The sequence below is a fragment of the Belonocnema kinseyi genome, chromosome 2 (genome assembly GCF_010883055.1).
Source record: "Belonocnema kinseyi isolate 2016_QV_RU_SX_M_011 chromosome 2, B_treatae_v1, whole genome shotgun sequence".
Taxonomy (NCBI): domain Eukaryota; kingdom Metazoa; phylum Arthropoda; class Insecta; order Hymenoptera; family Cynipidae; genus Belonocnema; species Belonocnema kinseyi.
The window spans coordinates 49,465,305-49,488,206 of record NC_046658.1 but is presented as its reverse complement, the minus strand read 5'-3'; the positions used below and the strand labels follow the sequence as shown (position 1 = coordinate 49,488,206).

The 22,902-nt window shown below is 30.3% G+C and overlaps 1 protein-coding gene across 1 annotated transcript in view; it reads right to left on the bottom strand.

Annotated features, from left to right (window-relative positions):
* Nucleotides 1-12,144: 12,144 nt before the first annotated feature.
* Nucleotides 12,145-22,902, bottom strand: part of LOC117168136 (probable serine/threonine-protein kinase yakA) — a 15,113-nt gene continuing 4,355 nt past the window's right edge. The window contains exons 2-7 of the mRNA XM_033353554.1: nt 21,572-21,814; nt 21,050-21,308; nt 15,814-16,079; nt 15,167-15,556; nt 13,139-13,338; nt 12,145-12,465 (exon numbers count right to left, since the gene is read on the bottom strand). Of these exons, the coding sequence (XP_033209445.1) occupies nt 12,375-12,465; nt 13,139-13,338; nt 15,167-15,556; nt 15,814-16,079; nt 21,050-21,308; nt 21,572-21,814 (1,449 nt within the window). The 3' untranslated portion in view covers nt 12,145-12,374. The remainder of the gene's footprint in view (nt 12,466-13,138; nt 13,339-15,166; nt 15,557-15,813; nt 16,080-21,049; nt 21,309-21,571; nt 21,815-22,902) is intronic.

The following is a 22,902-nucleotide window of genomic DNA, read 5'->3' as shown; positions in this document are numbered from 1 at the left end:
ATGCCAATTAGCACAAATGGTAAGTTCCGACAGTGCCTACAAGTGTGCCTACTGGCCGCTAAATGGCAATACCGGTTTCATATGTATACACCTGGTATAAAACTTAAAAGAATATATTGGCAGTAAATCTTAAAGTTTCAGATAAAGTTCATTCATTTTTAGCGTATGTAAATAAACATATTTGAATTACTATAAATTGTAATGATTTAAATATGAAGCAAATGATTTATTGCTATGCACAAGAAGAATTTCATTTTCTTTTATCGATTTGAAATCGAAAATATCTTCACCCAAGAAATAAATGAATGTTACTCAACTTCTCTGTTAATCGAAGTTGGAATAATAATTCTGATTATGAGTTTTTAAGGTGCAATGGCGACTTTAAAGTTTCATTACAATTAAATTTTATAATAAAAATATACAGTGAAATAATTTCTCACGCAGACAGTCATTAAAATGAATGACCTGGATTTCGTTATCAGATATGAAACTTAATTTGCAACCCTAATCATTCATCTTTTTTATATTTCAATTGCAGGACAAAGGTTGCTGAATCACAGTGGTTGCGTCATTGATTTTAGGTAAGTAAAGCATGTTTTCTAAACTAAACTCTAGTCACGGCAGAGATAACGTAGGACCAAAAGAAAAAAATAGTTGTATTTAAAACCATGTCCATTCTTCATAGCATAAAAAGAATGAATTCAAGGATACCCAAGTATTTTCTGTTCTACGTAATAGTATATATGGCAAATAAAAAAAAGAATACTGTCATATAAGAAAAGATATGAACATATATTCTCAGTTTTAACAAAGATTCAACGAAAATATATTTTTGTTGGTCCAGCGTCATCTCTGCTCAGTGATCATCTCAAAAATCAGCTTAGATTATTTCAGGCCAAGTATAAGCTTTAAAAAGTAACTTTATTATTAGTAAATCACAGTCAATATGAGGGTATTGCTTGTATCCTCAAAAAAATGATCCAGGAATATAACTGTCTTCTATTTCCATTTAAATAAAGTTGCAGCAAAAACAATACCTTTAGATTTACTATAATAAAGATATAACATAATTTAAAAAATATGATTTTGAATTCGGATATATTTTCAGATATAGTTTTCAGTGGTACATTATGAATTTAAAAGTACAAAAGTTGTTGCTATTAACCATGGCGAGGAGTTTAAAAGATTCCAAAATTACAATGACTTTTTAAATTGGTGCACATAGGGTAATTGTTTAAATTGCAATTTTGATGTGATTAATTTAAATTAATTAAAATATGAGATTGTTATAAAATTTGAAGTTTCATATCCCTTAGCCCCGGATGGGCGACTCTATATAATTTATCTACAGATGGTACATATAAAAATATGTTTTCTTTTCTTGAATATGTTGAAGATGGTTTTCCAACACTTAAGCGTATTCGTCTCAACACGAAATTAATGCAAGCTACCAGAAGACAAGAAGAAAATGAATATTTACTTTTGGGTATACTATTAAAGTCAAAAATGTTCACTGTGAACGATAAATATTAATAGGATAATTTAAAAAATATAATTTGTCTGATAGTTTATTAATTTTTTTTCAAAATCCACTCACCTAGTTAAAAAGGTAAGCCAATTTATCCTAAAACTGATTTTGATTGAATCACATTTCTGGTTGTGCAAACTGTCAATTTTGAAAGGTTTCGAAAGAATAGAAATATCTCTCAAGATTTCTGGGAACATTTTTTTAGTTTTAAAAATTAATTATAAGAGAATATTTCACAATATTTCAAAAGATTCCAAAAAAAGTTCAAAAATAATGTGGAAAATTTTAAAGCTATTTTTCTAACTGCACCCGACTCTCGGTTTAGCCACAGTATTGGAGTCAGCCTGTAAGTAGTTTTGTTGCTAAATCGGGGAAATAGAAACGCAAACATTCAGGGCCACCGTGAAGCATTTTCAATTAGAATACATAATATTGTGCAATATGCTTGACTGAGTACTCACGCACTGCCTCCCTTTTGAGGTAAGAGTAGCAACCGCCTTTCGCCCCTTGAGATGAGAGTCTGCTTAGGCCAACAATTTTAGAAATTGCTTAACCGCGAGCAACTAAGCCCAAAGTTAGGTATATGCCGCTTTTGTTTAATTTAGCGAAAAATAGCATAATTTTAAGAAAAAAGATATTTGACAGGTTCAGAAATGCATGCAAATTTTTTTCCAATTTTAAGAAAAATTCTAGTCAGTTTAAGAGATGTTTGAAATTTCTGTTCTTGGTATAGTGTACTCTCGATAAGTAACTGCTTACTATATACCCATTTCCCTCCACATATATTTTCCTTACATGTATGAATGTCTTCCACTCCTTGCTTAGAATATAATAAGCATGTCCCGATTCTAAAATTATTATACACATTACGAGCTTGCTTTGTTTTTTATAGATTTCAAAACAACTTAAATGGGTTAAATCTTAGTAGTAGTAGAAACAGTAGAATTTTTATGATTTTCTTCGTTTGTTCAAATTATTTTGTGAATTCATTGAATGTAAAAAGAAGAAATATTCAAACAGAATTAATGATTATGTACTAGCACAGGATATTCAGGTTAGAACAAATGATGGCACCAGACGTAGAGCATGCTCTCAGTAAGTACTCTATGCACTCCCCTACCACCCCATCAAGCGGATACCTACTATTAATGAAATTCTTACAAATTTTACCTTTTTGGTTGAAAATACAATTTCTTGATTGAAAATTAATTTTTTGGGCAAATGATTCTACTATTTATATTTTATTTTGTGAACATTTTCCTTTTTTTTATGTTAGGCCCTAGGATGGTAATTCGGAATAAAGCACAGTATTAGACGTATTAAACGTTTATTGAAAATCAATAAAAGCAGAAGAGAGAGACTTATAAAAATTATGGGGAAAATGGCTCAGAGGGAACTATAATAATAAACTCGTGAGGAAAATGGAAGGGTGAAGATGATTTATGGAGAGAGAGAACGCTGGGATGAGAAAGAAATGAGAAAGAATGAGGAAATGAGAAAGAATTGAGAGGTTATGCATTTCAATAGAGTTGTACTATAAATTTTTACGAAGATGACTTCTAGTGTTGATTTGAGAATCGTGATATAAAATCAAAATTCGGAATTAAAATTTAAGAACCAGAATATGAAGATAGACTTGGAGAGTAGTTGAAACCAAAAAGAGTTTAGATTCAGAGTTTAACTTCAGAAAAGAGTTGTAGGATCAAAGTCCTAAACTAGATGATTGAACAAACGGTGAGAAACCAGAAACAGCAATTAACTAAAGTATTGCAACATTGTACCAACAGGGCATCTGCCGGAAATGAAATTACTGGCAGAACTAAAAACAGTAGCTCTGGATTCGATTTAATGAAGACTTCATTGTTCATACAAATTACCAAATTGTACATATTACTATTAGGTCCTTGTACATCAGAATATTTATTATTATTTAAGACTTCTGTCTCTGTGTGAAGACATATGTGTCTACTAACATTTGATATGACAGCTTATGTGTTATTTTAAATGCCAGTTCCGCTGTAACATTGATGCGTATATCCTGAAGTTCATGAAGATGTTCGATTTGATTTTCATATAAATTTTTAGTCATGTTGAAGGTTTCATGATGAACATAATTAATATTAGGTTTCTCATGTATGACAGAATTAACATCTTTAGAGTAAACCCTTGCCATCATGTGCAGACATTTATTTTGAACTCTTTGTAGCTTTAAGATATTACTTTGACAAGTATTGCTCCAGATGGAAGTGGCATACAACAAAATAAATTTTTTTATGACATTCTACAAAATTTATTTATTTTGAGTACTCAATTTTCCATATTTTCCATATTTTTGCCTTCATATTTTCCGTAAATATTCCTTAGAATATCCTTCATAATATATATTGACCACTCCGCCCTGTTACGGTGCACTACTTCTGACCGAATACATTGATATCAAACCCTGTTACATTTTTTCATGGTCAGAAGCAGAATTTATGTTAATGATAACCCTAACAATGTATTCAATTGCCATTAAAAAAATGTAAGTTTTGACCAAAATTACACCTCGAACAAATTTTTAATTTTTATAACTTTTTTTGTAGTTTGTGTTCCCAATATAATTCCATCAGATCTTATCAGAAGTTTCCCACCAATGTTCTATGATATCTTATCAGAAATTTCCCATCTACATATTCATATCAGATGTTATCAAAAATTCTTAATTATCAATAATAATAATTATTCATATTATGAATAATATATTATTTAATTTTTGCAAATTATTATTTTAAAAAAGTTAATACTCATAATTTGAACAAACAAAACAATTATTTAAACAAGGTTTAAAAAATAATTATTTTTATTTCAAGTTTTTTCACTAAATTAGTATCAAATATATTAAACAGTTATTATTTTAAAGAAATTGTTTAATTAATAAAATTATTAAATTTCGAAATTTAATAAATGAATAATTTTTACTTTCTAATCCTCCGATATATTTTAATTTAAAAAGTTTATTTACAGTCACATAATAATTACATATCAAGCTCTATTAAACAATATTCAAATAGCAATATTACATAATTTAGTTTTCTGATAAAATCAGATAGAAACTGACGAAAATGCGCACGGGACAGTTTCAGAAAAGGTCGAAAAAAACGGAACGGTACCGCTGGGAAACTTGCTGATAAATTCTAAAAGATTCTGAATGAAAATAGTGGTACAGTTTCGGATGCAGTTTTCAGAAAGAATCTGAAAGATATTGAAAGTTTCGGAAAGAAATCTCTATCAGAAATTTCTGGCAGGGTTACGGTGCACTACTTCCGACCAAATACTTTCGAACAAAACCCTATTTTATTTTTTCTTAGTTAGAAGTAGAATTTCTCTCGATATAATTGCCCTAAAAATGGATTATATTTCATTAAACAAATTTAATATTTGACCAAAATTACAGGTAAAAAATGTTGAATTAAAAAAATTTGAGGTTATATTCTAGTGTGCCCATGCCCATATCTTACATAAATATTCCTTCGCCCTCATCACTTATACCTCTGAAAAATCAAATATCACTTACATAGGGTCAAATTGGCCCCAGCTGACTTTGGTTCGTTGTCACACTAATTGCATGCATAGTTTCCACTTAACAAAAAATCACAGAAGCTATTTAATGAATAGAAAGTAGATTCTGATTGTTCTTTTAATGAAAATTAGTTATAGCCGTACATAAAAATTTTCAAAATTTAAAAGTTATAAAAAAATTAATTTTCCATTAAAAAATTCATAAGTTCCAAAATTTCTATTATTTATAGCTAAAATTTGTTTTTGGGCACTCTTTGAATATCGTGTATCAATACAAAAATTTGTACAGGTGAGTCTGTTTCAAAAAGTATAATTATTTTGAAGATCGTATGGAAGGTATATTTAGACCAAAAAATGTTAAACACAAAATTCAATATTTTGGTTAAAAAAATTCACATATGTATGTATGGTTTGGTTACACTTACCATGTTTATTTGAGTTGGACAAAAAAAAAACATTAAACTAAAATCTTTCATTTTTATGGATCTCGAGCACTATACTTATGTGTGGTGAGAATGACCCCAAAAAAATATTAAAATTTGTACATTTAACTATAATAGTAATCGAGGCACTCAGGCGCAACGGTAGCATGCTGAATGTAGAGTAGAGACCTCAAACTCCCAGCAGATGGCAACACGGGTCGTAAATTAAATGCACTTCTATACATATTTTATGTTGAAGTTGGTGTTGTGGTCATTCTGACCCCATTTACGTGATAAGGGTTAAGATATCATTTATAACACATGCTGTTGTTGAATTTTGTGAATTGGCGAAACAGTGGCTGGGAGCAGGGTATCGTAAATATTCGCAGTGTTGCATGCGCAGTTTCTATTTATTATTCACATTGTTGCACTCCTTCAAAAAATCCTACAAAAATATATATTATAAAGGGTGTTCACGGAAGTTCTTACGTCAAAGATGGATGCGGTCTCTCTAGAACATAACACTGCCTGAAACACATATTTTTCCATCAAAATCGGTTTAGCCATTTTCGAGAAAAACCACTTTTTCGGTGTTTTACCTCTGCATAGCTCAAAAAAATTAATTTTCACGGTTATTATCAGAAGGAAATTTACTTCAGATAAATTCCAACCCATGACAAGAATTTCATTATGATACGTGCGGGTGCAGATTTCAAAGGCTCATTCCGCAAGGCCCTTTTTTAGTATTATTATTTTATCCTCGACTATGGTGTCCAGAATTTCGTTTTTTCTCAATATTTTCGGAAATTAAAAAAAATGTATCTAGATATTTTTGCAACTTTGAGACTGCTAATCTTTTACTCCAAGATGCTGCATAAATCGCTGTGTCATCCGCTAACAAAGTTAATTCGATGGTTAGTTTTCTGGGAATGTCATTAATATAGTATATCAAGAGTATAGGACTTAGTATAAAACCCTGAGTTCTGCCGCAATATAAAATTCTTTGGTCATACTTCCATTTACATTTACAGACATAAATGTTTTATATATTTATTCGAAAACATTAATTCTGTTGTGAATTATTTTTTTACAGATTTTTCTCAAATTCGGAAGAAGACTAATAGGGTTATAATTCTGAGGAAATAATTGATCTTTACCAGATATGTAAATTGACGTATTTTTTCAATATTCTATTTTTCAGGAAAATAGGAAATAAGAAGACATATGTCAAAAATGTACGTGTAAGTTGCACAAATGCTTTCTTGGGCATATTCTTTAAAACCAAATTCCACGTTGCTCGCATCTACATCAGTATTTAAAAATCCCCTGTACTTTATCTTGACATCTCTCTTAATGTCAGGTGTGCCTTTTATTTTCTGTAAGAGAATGAATATTTTGCAGGATATCTCTTTTTATACCCCTGCAGTGGACGCAGCTCTCATGTTCCAACGCTTTGAGATTTAGGGCTAAGAGTACATTTCTCCAAGATTTAGTTGATCCAAGAATTTGTTAACCCAGAATTTCTTTGCCTTTTTTAAAACAATGAGTATGTGTTCAGTTATTCGTCTCATGCTACTTATCAATACTTCGGCAGACCCCTCACCCCAAGCGTATCACGTATTTTGTAAATAATCTTTTATGTTATTATTTATACAATTGATTATTGTTTTTGATAATTTATTTTAAATTGCGGATAGATGGTTTACATATTTTTTGGCACAGTATTAACTAAATCATAAAACCCATAATAAAATATAAATTGTGAAAGTGTATTTATTATTGCATTCAGCATATTTTGACAATCTATAATATGATTTTATTATAAAAAGTACATTTCCTAATGCACTTTATGGTTCAAGATTCAAAATGTTCTCTGAACAACATTTATGAGGATGAAGTGCTATAGTTTAGGTAATTCAGAATAATTAAAATAATAAAAACATTACTTTAGTTAACTTTGTACAATTATTACAATTTATTTATAATCATTTGAATAATGACAAACATAAGACAGGTCATTTTTAAAATTTATGAAAAAATTGGAAATGACGAAAATATCAAACGCCTGGAATCATAAAGCATGAAAAAATTATTGGAAAAGGAAATTCAGCAATTGAGATGACGGGTGCAACAACTCGATAAGCGCTCGAAACCGCGTAGAAGTATTGTCCAGCCGGGAAAATCTATCGATAAAAAAAAGTGGCTGAAACGTAAAACAAAATATACACTGGTATTCAGCTTGACGCTGCCGACAAATTTCTCTAATCAAACTTTTTAATTGACTAATTATTACTTAAGATAAACAATAAAAACTTAGAACATTTTCCGATCAAAAATCGATGCCATTTCCACAATTTTTGACTGATTTTCTTCAAATTTTTAGGAAAACTTTTTTAAAGATTATTGAATAACTTTCTCGCTATAAGTAACTTCAACTAACATTTGTTCGATGACCGCCCTACTGATCGAAGTTGACAAAACGTGTTTTTCGTTCGGAATCAATTTGTTATTAAAAAAAAAGAAAAAATAGATAAGCTTTTTAAACAAACTGCGCCATTCAAAGTCCTCGGCCACAAACGGCCGAAGAATCGCGAGTAGTGTTTTACAAAACATCGATTTTTAATCGGAAAATGTTCTAAGTTTTTATTGTTTATCTTAAGTAATAATTATCTAATAAAAAAGTTTCATGAGAAAAATTTGTCGGCCGCGTCAAGCTGAGTGCGAGTGTATATTTTATTTTACGTTTCGGCCACTTTTTTTAACGACAGATTTTCCCGACTGGACAATTCTTCTACGCGGTTTCGAGCGCTTGTCGAGTTGTTGCATCCGTCAACTCAATTCATCTAGGCACAGTAATGAATGATACTGCTAAAAGAGGTGTTAAATTAATATCGGAACTTAACTTGTTGATAACGAAAAATGAGGATCAAAAACAGTACTTAATAAACGTGGTAAAAAAATTACAGAAAGCGGTTTTCAGACATCAGTAGAAAAACATTGTCTTAGGCCAAGAAAACGTTTTTTTTTTCAACAGTGTTATAATTATGCGGTACATCGAATGGATTTAAATTATATTTCATTATAGCATTTGAAAGTCTTTAATAAATATCAAGCTGACATACTGGAAGACACAAGAAATATATATACAGTGAAACTCTGAGACTTGGCCGATTTTGTGATTCACCTTGGTAAGGAATTTCCGAGATAGAACACCGTTTCCCAGAAAAAGCTTTTGTTTGTTGACGCCTGAACGAACGCCGCGCTACTCACCCCGCGCAGCTCCTGTTACATTAACTTGCTGCACCGCGTCAATTCTCAGAAGAACTCTATCAGGGGGCCCTATCTCTAGGGTTCACTGTATATTAATATATATTTTCGAAAATAGTTCAATGTATCATATTTTATATTATTGACCAACATTTTTATCAGATGCCTGCTTGAATGAATACAAATCATTTAAACAATCAAATGACGTTTTTAACAGAATTTGCTGCTCCTCAAAATCATTCATTATTAAGGTTAATTTAGAAAAAACAATTTTAAAAACATTGTTGGAAAAATAATTGTTTAAACAAATTATATTTCTTTAAACTATTAAAAAATGTGTACTGTATTTTTTCTATACACTGTACATTCAGAAAAATAATTATATGCATTTTATTTTATTTCATTTTTTTAATGTGAACAAAAAGAAACTGCTTCAGCAAATAAAACTTGTTTAAACAACTATAGGTTAGTTACAAATAATAGCAAGTGTATCAAAATAATATAATTATTCAAAAAAAAGTGGCATACGATACCAATTTGAGAAAAAAGTTGGACATCACTTCCTACATTTTTAAAAATTCGGTAAATAAACAATAAATAATTGCTTGCATAATTACATAGTGTTTTAACACAAATTTACTACTCGAAATAATGACTAACGACTAAATTTCAATTAAAAAATACGATTATTTTTTAAAAATAAATCATTGTTTTCATAAGTTACATTTATTTAAGCAGTTAAGCACGGTTTAAGAAGTAATGGAAAATTTTCAAATGGTCTATTAGTAATTATTTGTATGAAAAAGACGACAGAAATTGCTAAAAATGAACAAATACATATACGTAAAAATGTAGTTCTTTTTTAATTTTTTTGTCATATTTGGGATGCTGTAGGGAAGATGAGGGTGAGTTAAAAATAAATATTTGAGTGTAAAAGGTATAAAAATATAATTATAATTTTTTCATTTCAATTCTTAATCTTATCTTCTTAAAACAACGACAAAACAGGAGAGAGACAAAATAGTTCCAAGACACTGAATTTTATAGTACTGCCAGTCCCAAAACCCGCAAAGACTCCAGGTTTCAATGTATTCACTTGAAAATTCGTCTTTTTTGGTCGAAAACTTATCTATTTGGTTCAAAATTGAGCTACTTGGTTTAAAATTCACTTGTCTATTACAAATTCATATTTTTTGAGATAAAGCATTAAACTATTTTAAAGAAAATTGGTCTTTATTGATAAAAAATTCACATTTTTTGTTAAAAATACAACTAGATGAAAAACAACCTTTTACGGTTAAAGATTCAACTATTTGATTGAAAATTGGCCTTTAAAAAAAACAATACTAAACTTGTAAAGATTTTATAAAATTTGGAATAAAATATAGTTTTTTGAGGATTTCGAAAAAACAAAAAAAAGAAGAAATAGTCCAAGTGTGAAGTCACATACTGCCCAACATTGGTACATAATTGGCAAAAATATTGCCGAAGCTCGGCTGCCATTATCGCACCAATGACGGAATGATATCTATGGCCTGCACTTGGCACCCAAGGTTTGGCTGTCATTGTCGGCCCAACACTGGGTACTAATATTGGACCAAACCTAGCTGTCCTCGTCGCGCCATTACTGGATTGATATCTATGGTCTTGACTTGGCAGCTAGGGCTTGGCTGCCATTATCGGTCCAACACTGGGTACCAATACAGCCATAGTCTAAGGTCTAAGGATATGACAAAAAAGATGTTGAAAAAATAAATATTAATTAATTGCGATCACTTTGAACATAAATATTAATGGTCCTGTTTAGATTGAATACATACATTACATTTTGAACATTATATTACAAATAAAATTTCGAACGCTACGGGGTATCGAACCTACATCTATATACCTAAATCTATCGCCTAGCAGTCGGGAGTGCTAACCACTGCGCTAAACCGACAAGTTGAAACTCTATGAAAAAGCCATCCTCATAAGCTGCAGTTCAGAAAAGTTAAAGAACTAAATTTTAAGCTCTCTTTTTCTAATTATTTATTATTATGCGACGTTGTTTAAATGTAAAATACACAAACTGTTAACAAGAATATCAATACAATCATTTTAAAATAAATAATTGAAATCTATTACAATTTTTCTTCGCACATTATTTCGTTTTTTTCCCTTGTAGCCTGCCTTACAACTTTTTGCAATGTCAGGGAAATGTAATATTTCTAAACATAAAAAATGTTGAATAACAGAACTTAAAAAATTTCATCGTGAACTTTGAAAATTTTTCTATAAATTTTTTTTTTATTTCTCGTGTAAGATTTGTTTATTAGGTACTAAAAATGAGACTTTGCGAAATAAAGTGCCGATTCTGGGCCAAACATTGGTGGAGGATCGGCAAATATAAATAGCCAAAATAGGCAGTCAGCACTGGCTCAACATTGGGCCGATTTAAATAAAACATTGTTTACCGTGGTAAAAGTAACACTTTTCCCAGTAATGTACCGTAACTGGGCCAGACTTTAGCTGATCCTCGTGAAACATGGTTCCCCGTACTAAAAGTGAGACTAAGCGCAATAAATTGTCGATACTTGACCAAGCATCAGTGGAGGGTCGGCAAATATAAATAGCCAATATAGGCTGCCAGCACTGGCTCAACACTGGGCCTATTAAAATGCCGATATTGGCTCAATAACTTTAGCCGACCTTTGTCTGCCAAAATTGGACCAACACTGGGCCGCGTATTCAGCTTCGGCAATTCGCACTTGGGGGTTTTATATATCTTTTGTATTAGCAATTGATCTTCAATTAATTATTATTGAAGATTGATGTAAAAAAACGATAATAAATATTATTCATGTGAATGCCAAGTCAATTTTACGTTGCCTGTTTTATAAACGCATGCAATTATAATTGAGCTGCCTTCATAAAATATTAAAAGTCATCAAATAAGTTAACCAAACATATGATCACAGAAATTAAGAACTGTTATGTTAACTAAATCTGCCTGGATATTTAAGAACTTAAAAGTGTGTTATATTTCCCATATTATTTGTAAAAAAATGTTCTCAATCATTATCTGAAAAAGTCCACCATCGTTTGCCAAAATGTGAGCGATTCTAAAATTTAGTATTCATTTTTACTCAATACCATAAATTACTAAAATATATTTTTTTTAATTGTATCAAGATATCACAATCCATAGAAGTTCACATAGGAAACCTTTATGTTAAATGGGTTTTATTTATGCGTGTAGTACGAAAAGATTTGATATTTATAACCGGAAAACCCCCGATGAACTTCGGAAAATAACCAGAAATTTGGAGGGGCGAAAATTAGTTGACATAGGTGTGAGCACACTAGGAGAAAAATTTGAACGAATTTTGTCTAAAATTTTATTACAAATAAAACAGGGTATAAAACTTGTACTATCGTATTAGTCAAAATTATAGTAAAAATTACACGTTTTTCGTGATCGTTGATAAAGGACTAGATGGGATATACTTTACTTTCGACTTCCTGTGGAACTGACACGGTCTGCCGATACGCACCACTCCCTCTGTCTGGGACCAAATCTCAGGTTAACTTCCTTTCTATTATGTTGCATTGTTTTACTCCGACTTACGTTTCTTGTAAGAATGAATAAAATTAATCTTCGATGGTAGAAAACCTCCCTCCAATTTGATCGGCCTCTCCATATACCTGCAAAAATTGGATATTTCTATATTTGTATTAAACTTTAATTTTACTGCATATATTTTGTGCATCCTTCTGATTTTGGTACATTATTAAACTGTACATTTTCCAAAACCAATATTTACACAGTGGATTGGCTATGCAACTTCTTATACTTTCTGTGTCCCACTTTCTATTGCTCAATTTTAGCTTATTCGAATATAAATTCTCCGTTTTGGTCATAACATTCATAAGTGACGTTCTAAAATTCATTAATTGAAGGCCCTATGAATTTCGAAAAAAAAGTAACTGGAAAAAAGTGATAACTGAACATGTGTATCAACTCAACACAACAAAACTTTATAGAAATTCAATTGACCATATACCTCTCTTTTTTACGGTCCACATAATTTAATTTCACATGAAAAAATTTAAAAGTGTAATGTTCAATATATAATAAGAAGTTCAGTTGAATCAACTAGTTCTATGTACAAATCATCTAACCTTAGAAAACCCCGATTTTTCTATATGCCTGTAAATTTTACTGACGGTTAGGTGCAATGTACAGAAAATCAGTAAAGTGAACCAAACTTCTTGTAAAATATACTGAAATTTATATTGCCCATATTTGCACCGATCGTTTTGTACTTTATATGGATCCTCTTAGAATATTTAATGCAATAAAACAATTAAAATATACCTTTCTGTGTCTTGAGCAGCAATTAGATAACTTGGAATATAAGTATCCAGTAATGATTTCGGTTCCGTGGATTGCATGAAACTCTTTGCTGGAACAGATTCGCTTCCGGTAGAAACGGGAAGGAGCTGAGTGACACTTGATCTAAATTTTTGGGCAGGTAATTGTGGTGGAACAAAGTTTTCTCTTGGCTTTTCAGGGTCCTGTAAAATAAATAATGATTTTATAATTCGTAGTCATTTAACCAACGGCTAGCCTTATTTGAGCTCAACCTAAAGGTGCTCTTAATCCTATTTTTTGTTTTCGTTTCTGGCATGACTTATGACTGTTTTGAGACCAGAAATAAAAAAAATTGCAAGACAAAATATTGATGAAAGTCCATTTTTCCGATTTATACCTTTATTTGAGTCAAATTAAATATACTTTAGAGTTCAAAGTTATTTTCTTTTTTTTTCGAATATTCTAATACTATTTCAAAACTGAAGAGCAAAAGACACGCCCAATCTGTTTTAAAATCTCGTTATTTTTTCGAAAGAAAGACTTTTTAAGAATTTTGACAACTTTTGCTCGTGAAAAGAAGCATTTAGTTACTGAAATCTTCAAAAATGAGAATAATGTTTCTGCAACAATATTTACATGATGAAATATTTAATTAAGGTGAATGTTAACGCGATCGAGTGAGACTTAACCTATTTAAATTTAGAGACAATACAGTGTGTGCAGACATCGTTTAACGCAGTCCGGATGACTTTTGTTTACGTTGCATTTATTTTATATACTTTTAAAATCAAAGTGAACCAGCTATATATCAGCTAAAAATATTTAAAAACAGAAAAATGTCATCCAGCCTACGCTCAATTATTGCTGTGTACACTTAGTTCATATAACAGCCTTCACTTGCTATCACATTAATTCAAATTAATTTTTTAACATAAAAATGTTTGATTAAAATCTGAATTAAATTTTAGGCAATTTAAGTTAATAAATATTTTTTTATTTGTGCAAAAAGGTTTGAAATTCTTTATATCCCTATTTTTCGAATAAAATGATTATTTTTTAATATATTAGGCATTATTAAATTATTCACCATAATTTTTCAAATATCGCCCGATATTGTTTAAATCCTTCTTATTTTATTAAAATATTTAGAATTTTTCAAAATCTGGAAATTTGAAAAATTTTAAAAACATTTCAGTTGATTTAAATATTTTTCAACAAGAAACAATAGCTTTTGCGATGAGGATTAAATCTTTCTCAATAATAATCAAATTACCATAAGTGTTTGCTTGATTAAAAGGCATCATTTTTTAATATTTTGGTTCGCGTATGCAAAATTTTAAATTTAGTTGCAAAAATATCGACCATTGTGATCCAACAACTTTTCTTTTTCCGCTCGCTTATTATAGCTTGTCTGGCTTAAATTCGTCTCTACGTTTTCCTTCTTTTCGAATTCCTTTGATTAGGTCCAAATAATAACGGGCGAAAAAAACAAAAAAAAAAGAAAAACAATCGATTTTTCTCAAAAATGAGTCCTGTGATATTTTTCTGGTCTTAAAGTTGTCGTAAGGCATACCAGATACCAGGAAGAACAAAATCAGAACTGCCAGCACCTTCGGATTGAGCTTAACTGAAGCTAGCCATATATGTTATAATTGATTATTTATGGAAATTAATTTAAGTAGTATCCCCAGATTGATTTATTGCAGTTTAATCCTTAACATTTAGAATAATAAACAATTTGAAATACCATATTGATCATTATTCAGAACTGTTTCGAAAATCTAAAAAATCTCTAATATTAAAAAAACATATTTTTTACGTCAAAAAGAAATTTCTATTCATCTACAAATTTATAATACATTATACATATTTTCTGAATTTTGACCCAATTCCTCCACCATCTTCCTGCATGATCACATACTTTGTGATTAACCCCTTTGAATAGCTAATGCTAAAAAACGATATTCTCTAAACATTCCGCTTAAAAGAATTTGAATTTACATAACTTGACATAATATTAACTAAGTATACCTTGGCATGTTGTTGAGAAGAAACACGAATTTTCGATTGTTGTAAAAGTTTCACCAATTGTTCGTCGATGGCTGTTGGGACATAGAATTGCTGAATTGGCGAATTCTGATTTCCGTGACCATTTATAGTATTATCCGGAAGAAAAGCTGGTGATCCTGCATATAAATCGGCATAGACTGGAGATGCCTGGCTATAAAAAGCCTTCGGTTCAGTATATATGAACTGCGGAAAATACGGACTTGGTTGTTGTTGTTGTTGAGGCAGATAAAAAAGACTTTTTGGTTGACTGTGCGCTGGCTCTGCCTGAGTGTAAACTGGAGATGATAAAATTTGGGGTGTTGTGTACGCCTTCATATCAGCAGAAACGGTATAAATATTATTCTTGTATCCCTGAAAGACGAAAATATTTTATTATTTAAGATTTAACCTACGATATAATATTACTTTTATATAAATTTAATTCCTGATACTCTGATATTGATTCACTTATTATATTTCTTACCTTATCTGATATATAACATTATTATTTAAATATTATTAATATATTTAATTATATTATTATTATTTAACCAGATTCATTTAAATCCAAAATTTTCTTTTGTTACTTAGTATAAACTGAAATATATATTTGTTGAGTCTCCACTCACCTTGGTAACCGTGGACTGACTGTGAGATGGATATTTTGGTGCATAAGTTACGTATTGCGGTTGAATTTGGATAGCAAATTTACCAGGAGTATGGAACTGATTTTGTTTCAAGCTATTAGAATGAGGAAGAGATGTGTGTTGGTTTGGATCAGCAGCTAGTCGATGTAGCAATGGCTGTGGCTGGGTTTTAGAGTTGGCCTTGTTAAATTCCAGATTTTGGTAGTAAGAGAATAGCTGGGTCGCCGGAATATTCACATAGATGGGATCTGAAATGCATTGTCATTAATACTAAGATAGTTCTATTAAAGTGGAAACTATTTAATTTATCATTAACTTAATTGTTATGTAAGTAATTACTGTTACTGCTTCTCGTAAAACAAGATAGGTGTGGGGTATGGCAATATCGGGTATGTGCGTTTTGACTTAAATGCCCTATAAATTATGGGTAAAGTGTGATTTTGATGTGTATATTTTTTAAAGTAAAGCTCAGATTGTCAGAAAATATATGCTATAATTAAAGCCGCTTTTAACTACGTCATGCTTTGAAATTTAATTAATTTATGGGTGTTGCATTTCTATCGGGTTGCCCCAGGTACTAGAATACAGGGAACGTTCCATGACTGCCGTGTATTCAAACAATATGAGCATTGAAGAATACAAATTATATAATATAATAATTCTTGAGAGTGCAATGTGAGGAATAAAAATTACTCCAAACTTTTAGCACAATAAATAAATATTCACTTATCAATTGAAGTAAAGTATGTGGTAAAATACATGTAGCGCGCTGTCATGCCCCGTATATGACGTTGGATAATTAAATTAATTTCGAAATATTTAGAATGTTTATAGAAATCACTTACGACATCACAAGGTAAAAAAAATTCTTAACTTATTAAAACCTAGCATTTCCATGCTACAATCCTTTTAAAATATGCTGTAAGAACTTTAGATGAGTGACCGATCAGCAAAACTGAGGTATTGGCCGACTAACTGAGTATAAGAGAGCAATTATTGTTTTAATAGAACAAACATTTCAAGTAAAGAAAAAATGATAATTTATGATGACCTCAGTCACCGATGTCATCCCGAGATGACGTAACTCCCCGGAGCACCTGAGCATTTAGGTTGTAATTATGGTGGCTTACCACCTTTTTTCGTCTCATATCTCATCAGCTTGTATTCCGGACATTTAAAATAATATTTTTAATATTTTCTGATACATATAACATAAAATTTGTCAATTGTGTACACAAAAGAAGACAAATTGTTGTCAATGTTTTTGACCAGAAATATAGAAATTTGAACCTTAAGCATCAATGGCGATTTTCTGGTACAGAAACTGAAAAAATATGTTGCTATAAACGTTATAGAGTGTTCCTTTCTATGTAAAATTAGGTAAAATGAGCCCTTATGCCAGTTATTCAGATATAAAACTACGACCTCGAGTACACCATACAAAATTACAACTTTTCTAATTTCCATCGAACTCAACCTTTATTTTAGGAACCTTAAGAAGTGTATCCAAGGCTGACTCGATTGGACAAATCCTTCAAAAGTTAGCGTGGCTACAAAATTCAGGTACACATACATACATACAGAGAAACATACAGACAGATAGACACCGACAAAATTTTATGGTTTTCGGATTCCGTGAGTGCTGAAACGTAAAGATCCGTTAAAAACCAGATATCGAAATTTTGGACGATTACATTAGACTCCCATGAAATGAGAATGTAAATAAAATTTAAATATGTTTAGAAATTTGGTTCATGTGCTCTGAAATGTCTAGAAACTATAAATAAAACTGTCGCAAAATCAACATTTTTTTCCTTTTTTTAAAAGAAAAAATGTCAAATTCCATATTTACGGAAGATTGAAAAAGTTCAGAAAAAATTATATTTTATGTCAATCTTAAACGTTGTAAAATGGTCTAAAAAATCTAAAAACCAAACCTTACACGAAAGTTAGAAAAATTGACAAAGTTCGCGATGAAATTTCTAAGTGCCGTAGTTAAAAAGTTTTAATGTTTATAACAAAACTATATTTCGTATCATTTTAAAAAGTGATAAAGTAATCTACAACATGAAAAAATGAAATAGCACACGAAGAAAAATTATAATCGATTTAAATTATTTATTTAAAAATTATTTGATTGGTATTCCTCTTAAACGTTTGTGTATTTTATATTTACACAACGTCGTATAATAAAGAATATTTTATGAGAGAAAGATAATTTAAAATTTGGTGTTTTAATTTTTTTGAGCTGTAACTTATGTGGAGGGCTTCTTCATCAAGTTTCAACTCGTAGGTTTAGCGCAATGTTCAAGACTCCCGACTGCTAGAAGATAAATTTATGTATAGAATTAGCTAATAATTTTTAAAGTTAAAAAAAATAGATGAAACACAATAAAAGTATGATAAACCATTACACTCCGTGTGATGAAACTAAAATATTTTTATATGATAAGAAAATACTAGCATAACTTCAAATTCATTTCATTCAGTGTGCGATATGAGAAGTAAATTATTCTTGATGAGAATAATAAAGTTGAAATTACAAAACAAAACGATTCTATCAAAGTAGTAAAGAGCAAAATTGGTTCGTAAACTGAGCATTGCATTGGTGATTATAGGATATTCTCCGATAATTGATGCATTTTTCCCCAGCTTGTAAATAGAATAATTTGATTTATTATTTATATATTTCTAGTGTTGGTTCACTTTTACATATAATGACTATTTAATAGTTTAATGTTACAGTAATATAGTTTTTTTCGAAATAGAGGAAGGATAGTAAAAAAATATACCGCAATTGATAAGCCGGATGCTATAACAACTTTTGAAAATAATTTTCGATTGTAAATTTAAAAAGTACACGCATATGCTAATTCTTCGAAAAGATCAATGAAATTTATAGGAAAGATTCTTCACGATATTCCATAACTAATAGAGTAAATAACTAATCAATATTTTTATTTAAGAAAAAGTTACCAAGTTTTATCTCAGAAATTGCATAAGGCATGTATTCATATTTTAGAGTTCATGGGGAATCGAGCGAATTTTAAGCAACAAAAAATGTTCAGTGCAAAAGTTGTTGAGGAAAGTATAAATGTTATTCTGCGAAAATAATTTTACTAAATAAATTATTATTAACAAGTCATGAAGTTTTTATTTTAGCCGCGTATGGCCCGCTGCATGGAATGTACAATTAACCAACTAGGGAAAAATGCAAATTTTTCACAAAAAGTGCCTAACGGTACAATACTTAGCTAATTTTTATGTTTTTTTAACGATAGTAAGTCTTGCAGGTACAGAAAATTAGTGCGGAAAGTATACTTTGATTAACCAAGCCTTGTTATTTAAGAACAAAGTTGAAAAAATGTGTTTAACTTGTCAGTGATACCATTTCATTAAACACTTTTAGATTAGTTAACAAAGTCATTTATCAATATAGTAAATAACTAAAAGTAATTTTTAGTTGGTTAGAGTAACAAAAACAATAGTATAGTCTTATAAGGAAACTAATAAACAAAATCCATTTTATCATGTTTTGAAATGTTTATAAACAAATTGACATTTTGGCCTTCTTTTTACGAACAGGGTTCATTTTTGTTGTTGAATCATCTCGAAATATCTTGCCAAATACTAATAATGGTAAACAATATGAACATTGAAGAATGAAAATTATATAATATATTAATTCTTGAAAGCGTAACGGAATAAAGAGAAACAACTGAATGGAGTAACAAAAACTGTTAATTGTATAAACAATTATTATAAACGAATGCACATGTTGACCATTTTTTCGAAATCTGCTTGAAATGTCTTGCCAAGAATTTCTTGCTGTCATATTTTTCAAGTTGCAAGACAGTTGGCAATTAGATTAACTATTTTAATAAACAAATTCAAATTTTTACAATTTTGCATGAATAGGCTTCAGTGCTGTTTAAACAATTCAAATGTTCTATCAAACTGAAGAATATGACAATAAGAAGACTTTGGCAAGACATTCCAAATATAATTCCAAAAAAAATTAGGACAATTCATAAAAAAGTAAAAAATTGTGCATTAATTTATAAAATTGATTTACTCACTGGAAATTTGTTTTCATTATGAAAAATATGGCAGCAAGAAATCTTTTACAGACATTTCAAATCGATTTTTCAAAAGAAATGAGCCCTAATCATGAAAAAGTGTCAAAAATGTGAATTTGTTTTTTGAAAATTGTTTATGTTATTAACCCTTTTTGTCATAAAGAAAAATGTAAGAGCAGGGAGTCTTCGGCAAAACATTTGAGGTTGATTCCGCAAAAGAAAATAAAACCTATTCATACAGAAATAGTCAACATATCCAGTTATTCTTAACTACTAATTTTAAGCGTAGTGTGATGATAAATGGTATCACTGAAAAATTAAATAGAGAAACAAAGAATACAATGTCTTGTTAAATAAACCAATTTCATAGTCCATGTGAATTACGTATACGAGGTCACTTGTTCTACCCGTTCTCTCGGGAACTTGTAGACTTCCCCTCATAAGCTTGAAGGCATGAATGCATTATTTATGCAATGTCTTTGGTTTTATAAAAAAGTTTTAAGGATGAGGTGAATTACAGTGGGATAAAGTAAAGGTAGACACGAAACACATTTTTTACATAAACAAGACTAAGTATCTAAAATGAGCCCTAGAAAGTTTAGGAAGATTAACTGGTTTTTGAATGATCATCAAATGTGTAGAGGCGAGTGCAAAACGAAAACCGCTCGATCGAACGGAGATTGATCTTTTGTCCTTTGTCAATACTCTACATTTATTTTGATAAATTGAAAACCAGTTAATATTTTCTGAGTTCCTTATTCTTATTCTAAAAAAAAGACTGGAAGGTTGATTCTCCGTCACCTTTAAATGCATACCATTTTTTTGGGGGGGTTTTCCAGTAGTGGAAGTTGAACCATAAAAATTGCAAAAATCATAAATCAGACCTGTCTTCCTCACTCAGTAAATCTCTCTCTAGTTATCTCTGGTTATCTCTCTAGTTAGTCTCTTGTTATCAAAAATACTTCAAATAGGGTTCGTTTCACGCGAAATTTAATATACTTTTTAACGCTTGTTTCTAAATTATTCTCCACCATTTATTTCTGGTGATATCCCGCGAGAATTGAGTGCATAAGGTTCACGAAAGCGACAATGTAATTACTGTAATTGAAATAATTTTATGTTATTAATTTTAATATTACCTTTATTAAAGCTTTTAATGTACTTTCCAGCGGCAGCTTTCTGCTGAAGAGTTTGAATCTTATTTCCGACGATTAATTCCGGTTGATAGACAATCTGTTGTGACTTATGGGTTGTCTGAGGACTGCTCTCAGGTACTAATTCCGTATAGTACTGTATTGGTTGATCGAATGGTTGAGATCCACTCTCAATTGTTTGTTGTTGCTTTTGATAAACCGCCTTATTTTGCGAATATTTACTCTGCTGACTGTACTCTTCCGGCTGAGGATAATAAAAATGCCCTCTTCTAAGTAAGTTCTTATAGTTCGCGATACACCAGACTAGTGGTTTAAGGCCGCCTCTCAAAATTTAACGAACTGTTTACTATTATTTCCCACAAGATGTACTTAAAAATAATCGTTACTTTCACACGCAATGATCTATAAAGAGTATATAATTAACGATATGAGCTGCTAATGTGTAATTTCATCAAATTTTAAATCTCGAGAGTTTCATAATTCCTGGTTGTGTTTACCGGTGCTTACCGCATATTTAGAGCCTTTAACTGATTGGAGATCTGTGTATGTGGTGGGTTGATTATTTTGTGATTCGTATAAATTTGTTGAACCTTGATACTGATCCTGTTCTGATTTGATATTGTATTTGCTATCAGCCACATCATCTGTTTTTGTTTCCAGGTATAGATTGTCTCTTTCAATGTCTTCTAAATTAACTCTTTTCTCACCAAGTACCGTAACAAATAAGAGTGTGAATAGAATGTAGTCCTTCTGAAAAAAGTATGATTGTGAAAGCCTTTAATGGACAACTTTCCTTGATTGGATTCCATTCATGTAATTTGTGCTTTATTATAATTAAGCATTTTTCTGTTATCTCTTTTTTCATTCTCATTACAATGTATTTTGTATGAAACTGACTATCGCAGAATTCATTAAATCTCGAAGTTTCCAGACACCCTAAATCAGATTGGATTGCGCTTTGTCGTAATACTTCACGTTTTTAGGACCAAACAAGAAAGTTCTACTTCGCGAACCAGCATTTTCTGACAAACCCTTATGGTTTCGCCCATAAAAAAGTACTAAAAACTAAAAAAATACCATTTTCTGGTCAACCTATGCAAGATAGGAAAAAATGACGGTTAAATATTGCTTATCCTAAAAGGATCTAGACATTTTCTAATCAACTAAACGGTGCTTATTTCAAACATCAAAACTGCTATTGAAACTTCATAAATTCAATTTTGTATCTAACATTATAACTATCAAAAATATTAAATATGAAAAAGTGTACCAAATAAATACGTGTTTTTAAAAAGACTTTACACATTTTTTGTCGGGACTCATCTATTTCTTTTAAACATCGAAAATGCCTACAAGACCTACAAGATCATCCATTTACGGGAAAACTTTATGATAATTAAACTGTTAATTATAACATAAATGTTATAGAATAATTTAATTATTATAATTTTTTAATTTTTAAGAAGATAATAATTAATATAAAACTAAAATACTATCCTATTCACGTTAAAGAAATTAAGAGTAATTCCAATAAAGAATAAACCATAGCGAGATCAAAAAAATATTAGCCGAGTGTGTATGCTCACATACCGTATTCATATACAATACATTATTGTGATGATATAATTTTTAAGAGGATTATATTTTTTTTGTATATTTAAATTGTTAAAAAACAATCAATATATACGAGGGTAGTTCAATAAGTCCTTAGAATGACCAACAGATGGCGCGCGAACCGCTCCAAATCATCTGTTTTTAGTCAGCACCACTCCCGGCTAGATATATGGTGCAGTCACAGTCCACATCTTCTGAGTTTACGTGTTTTTATAACCAATTGA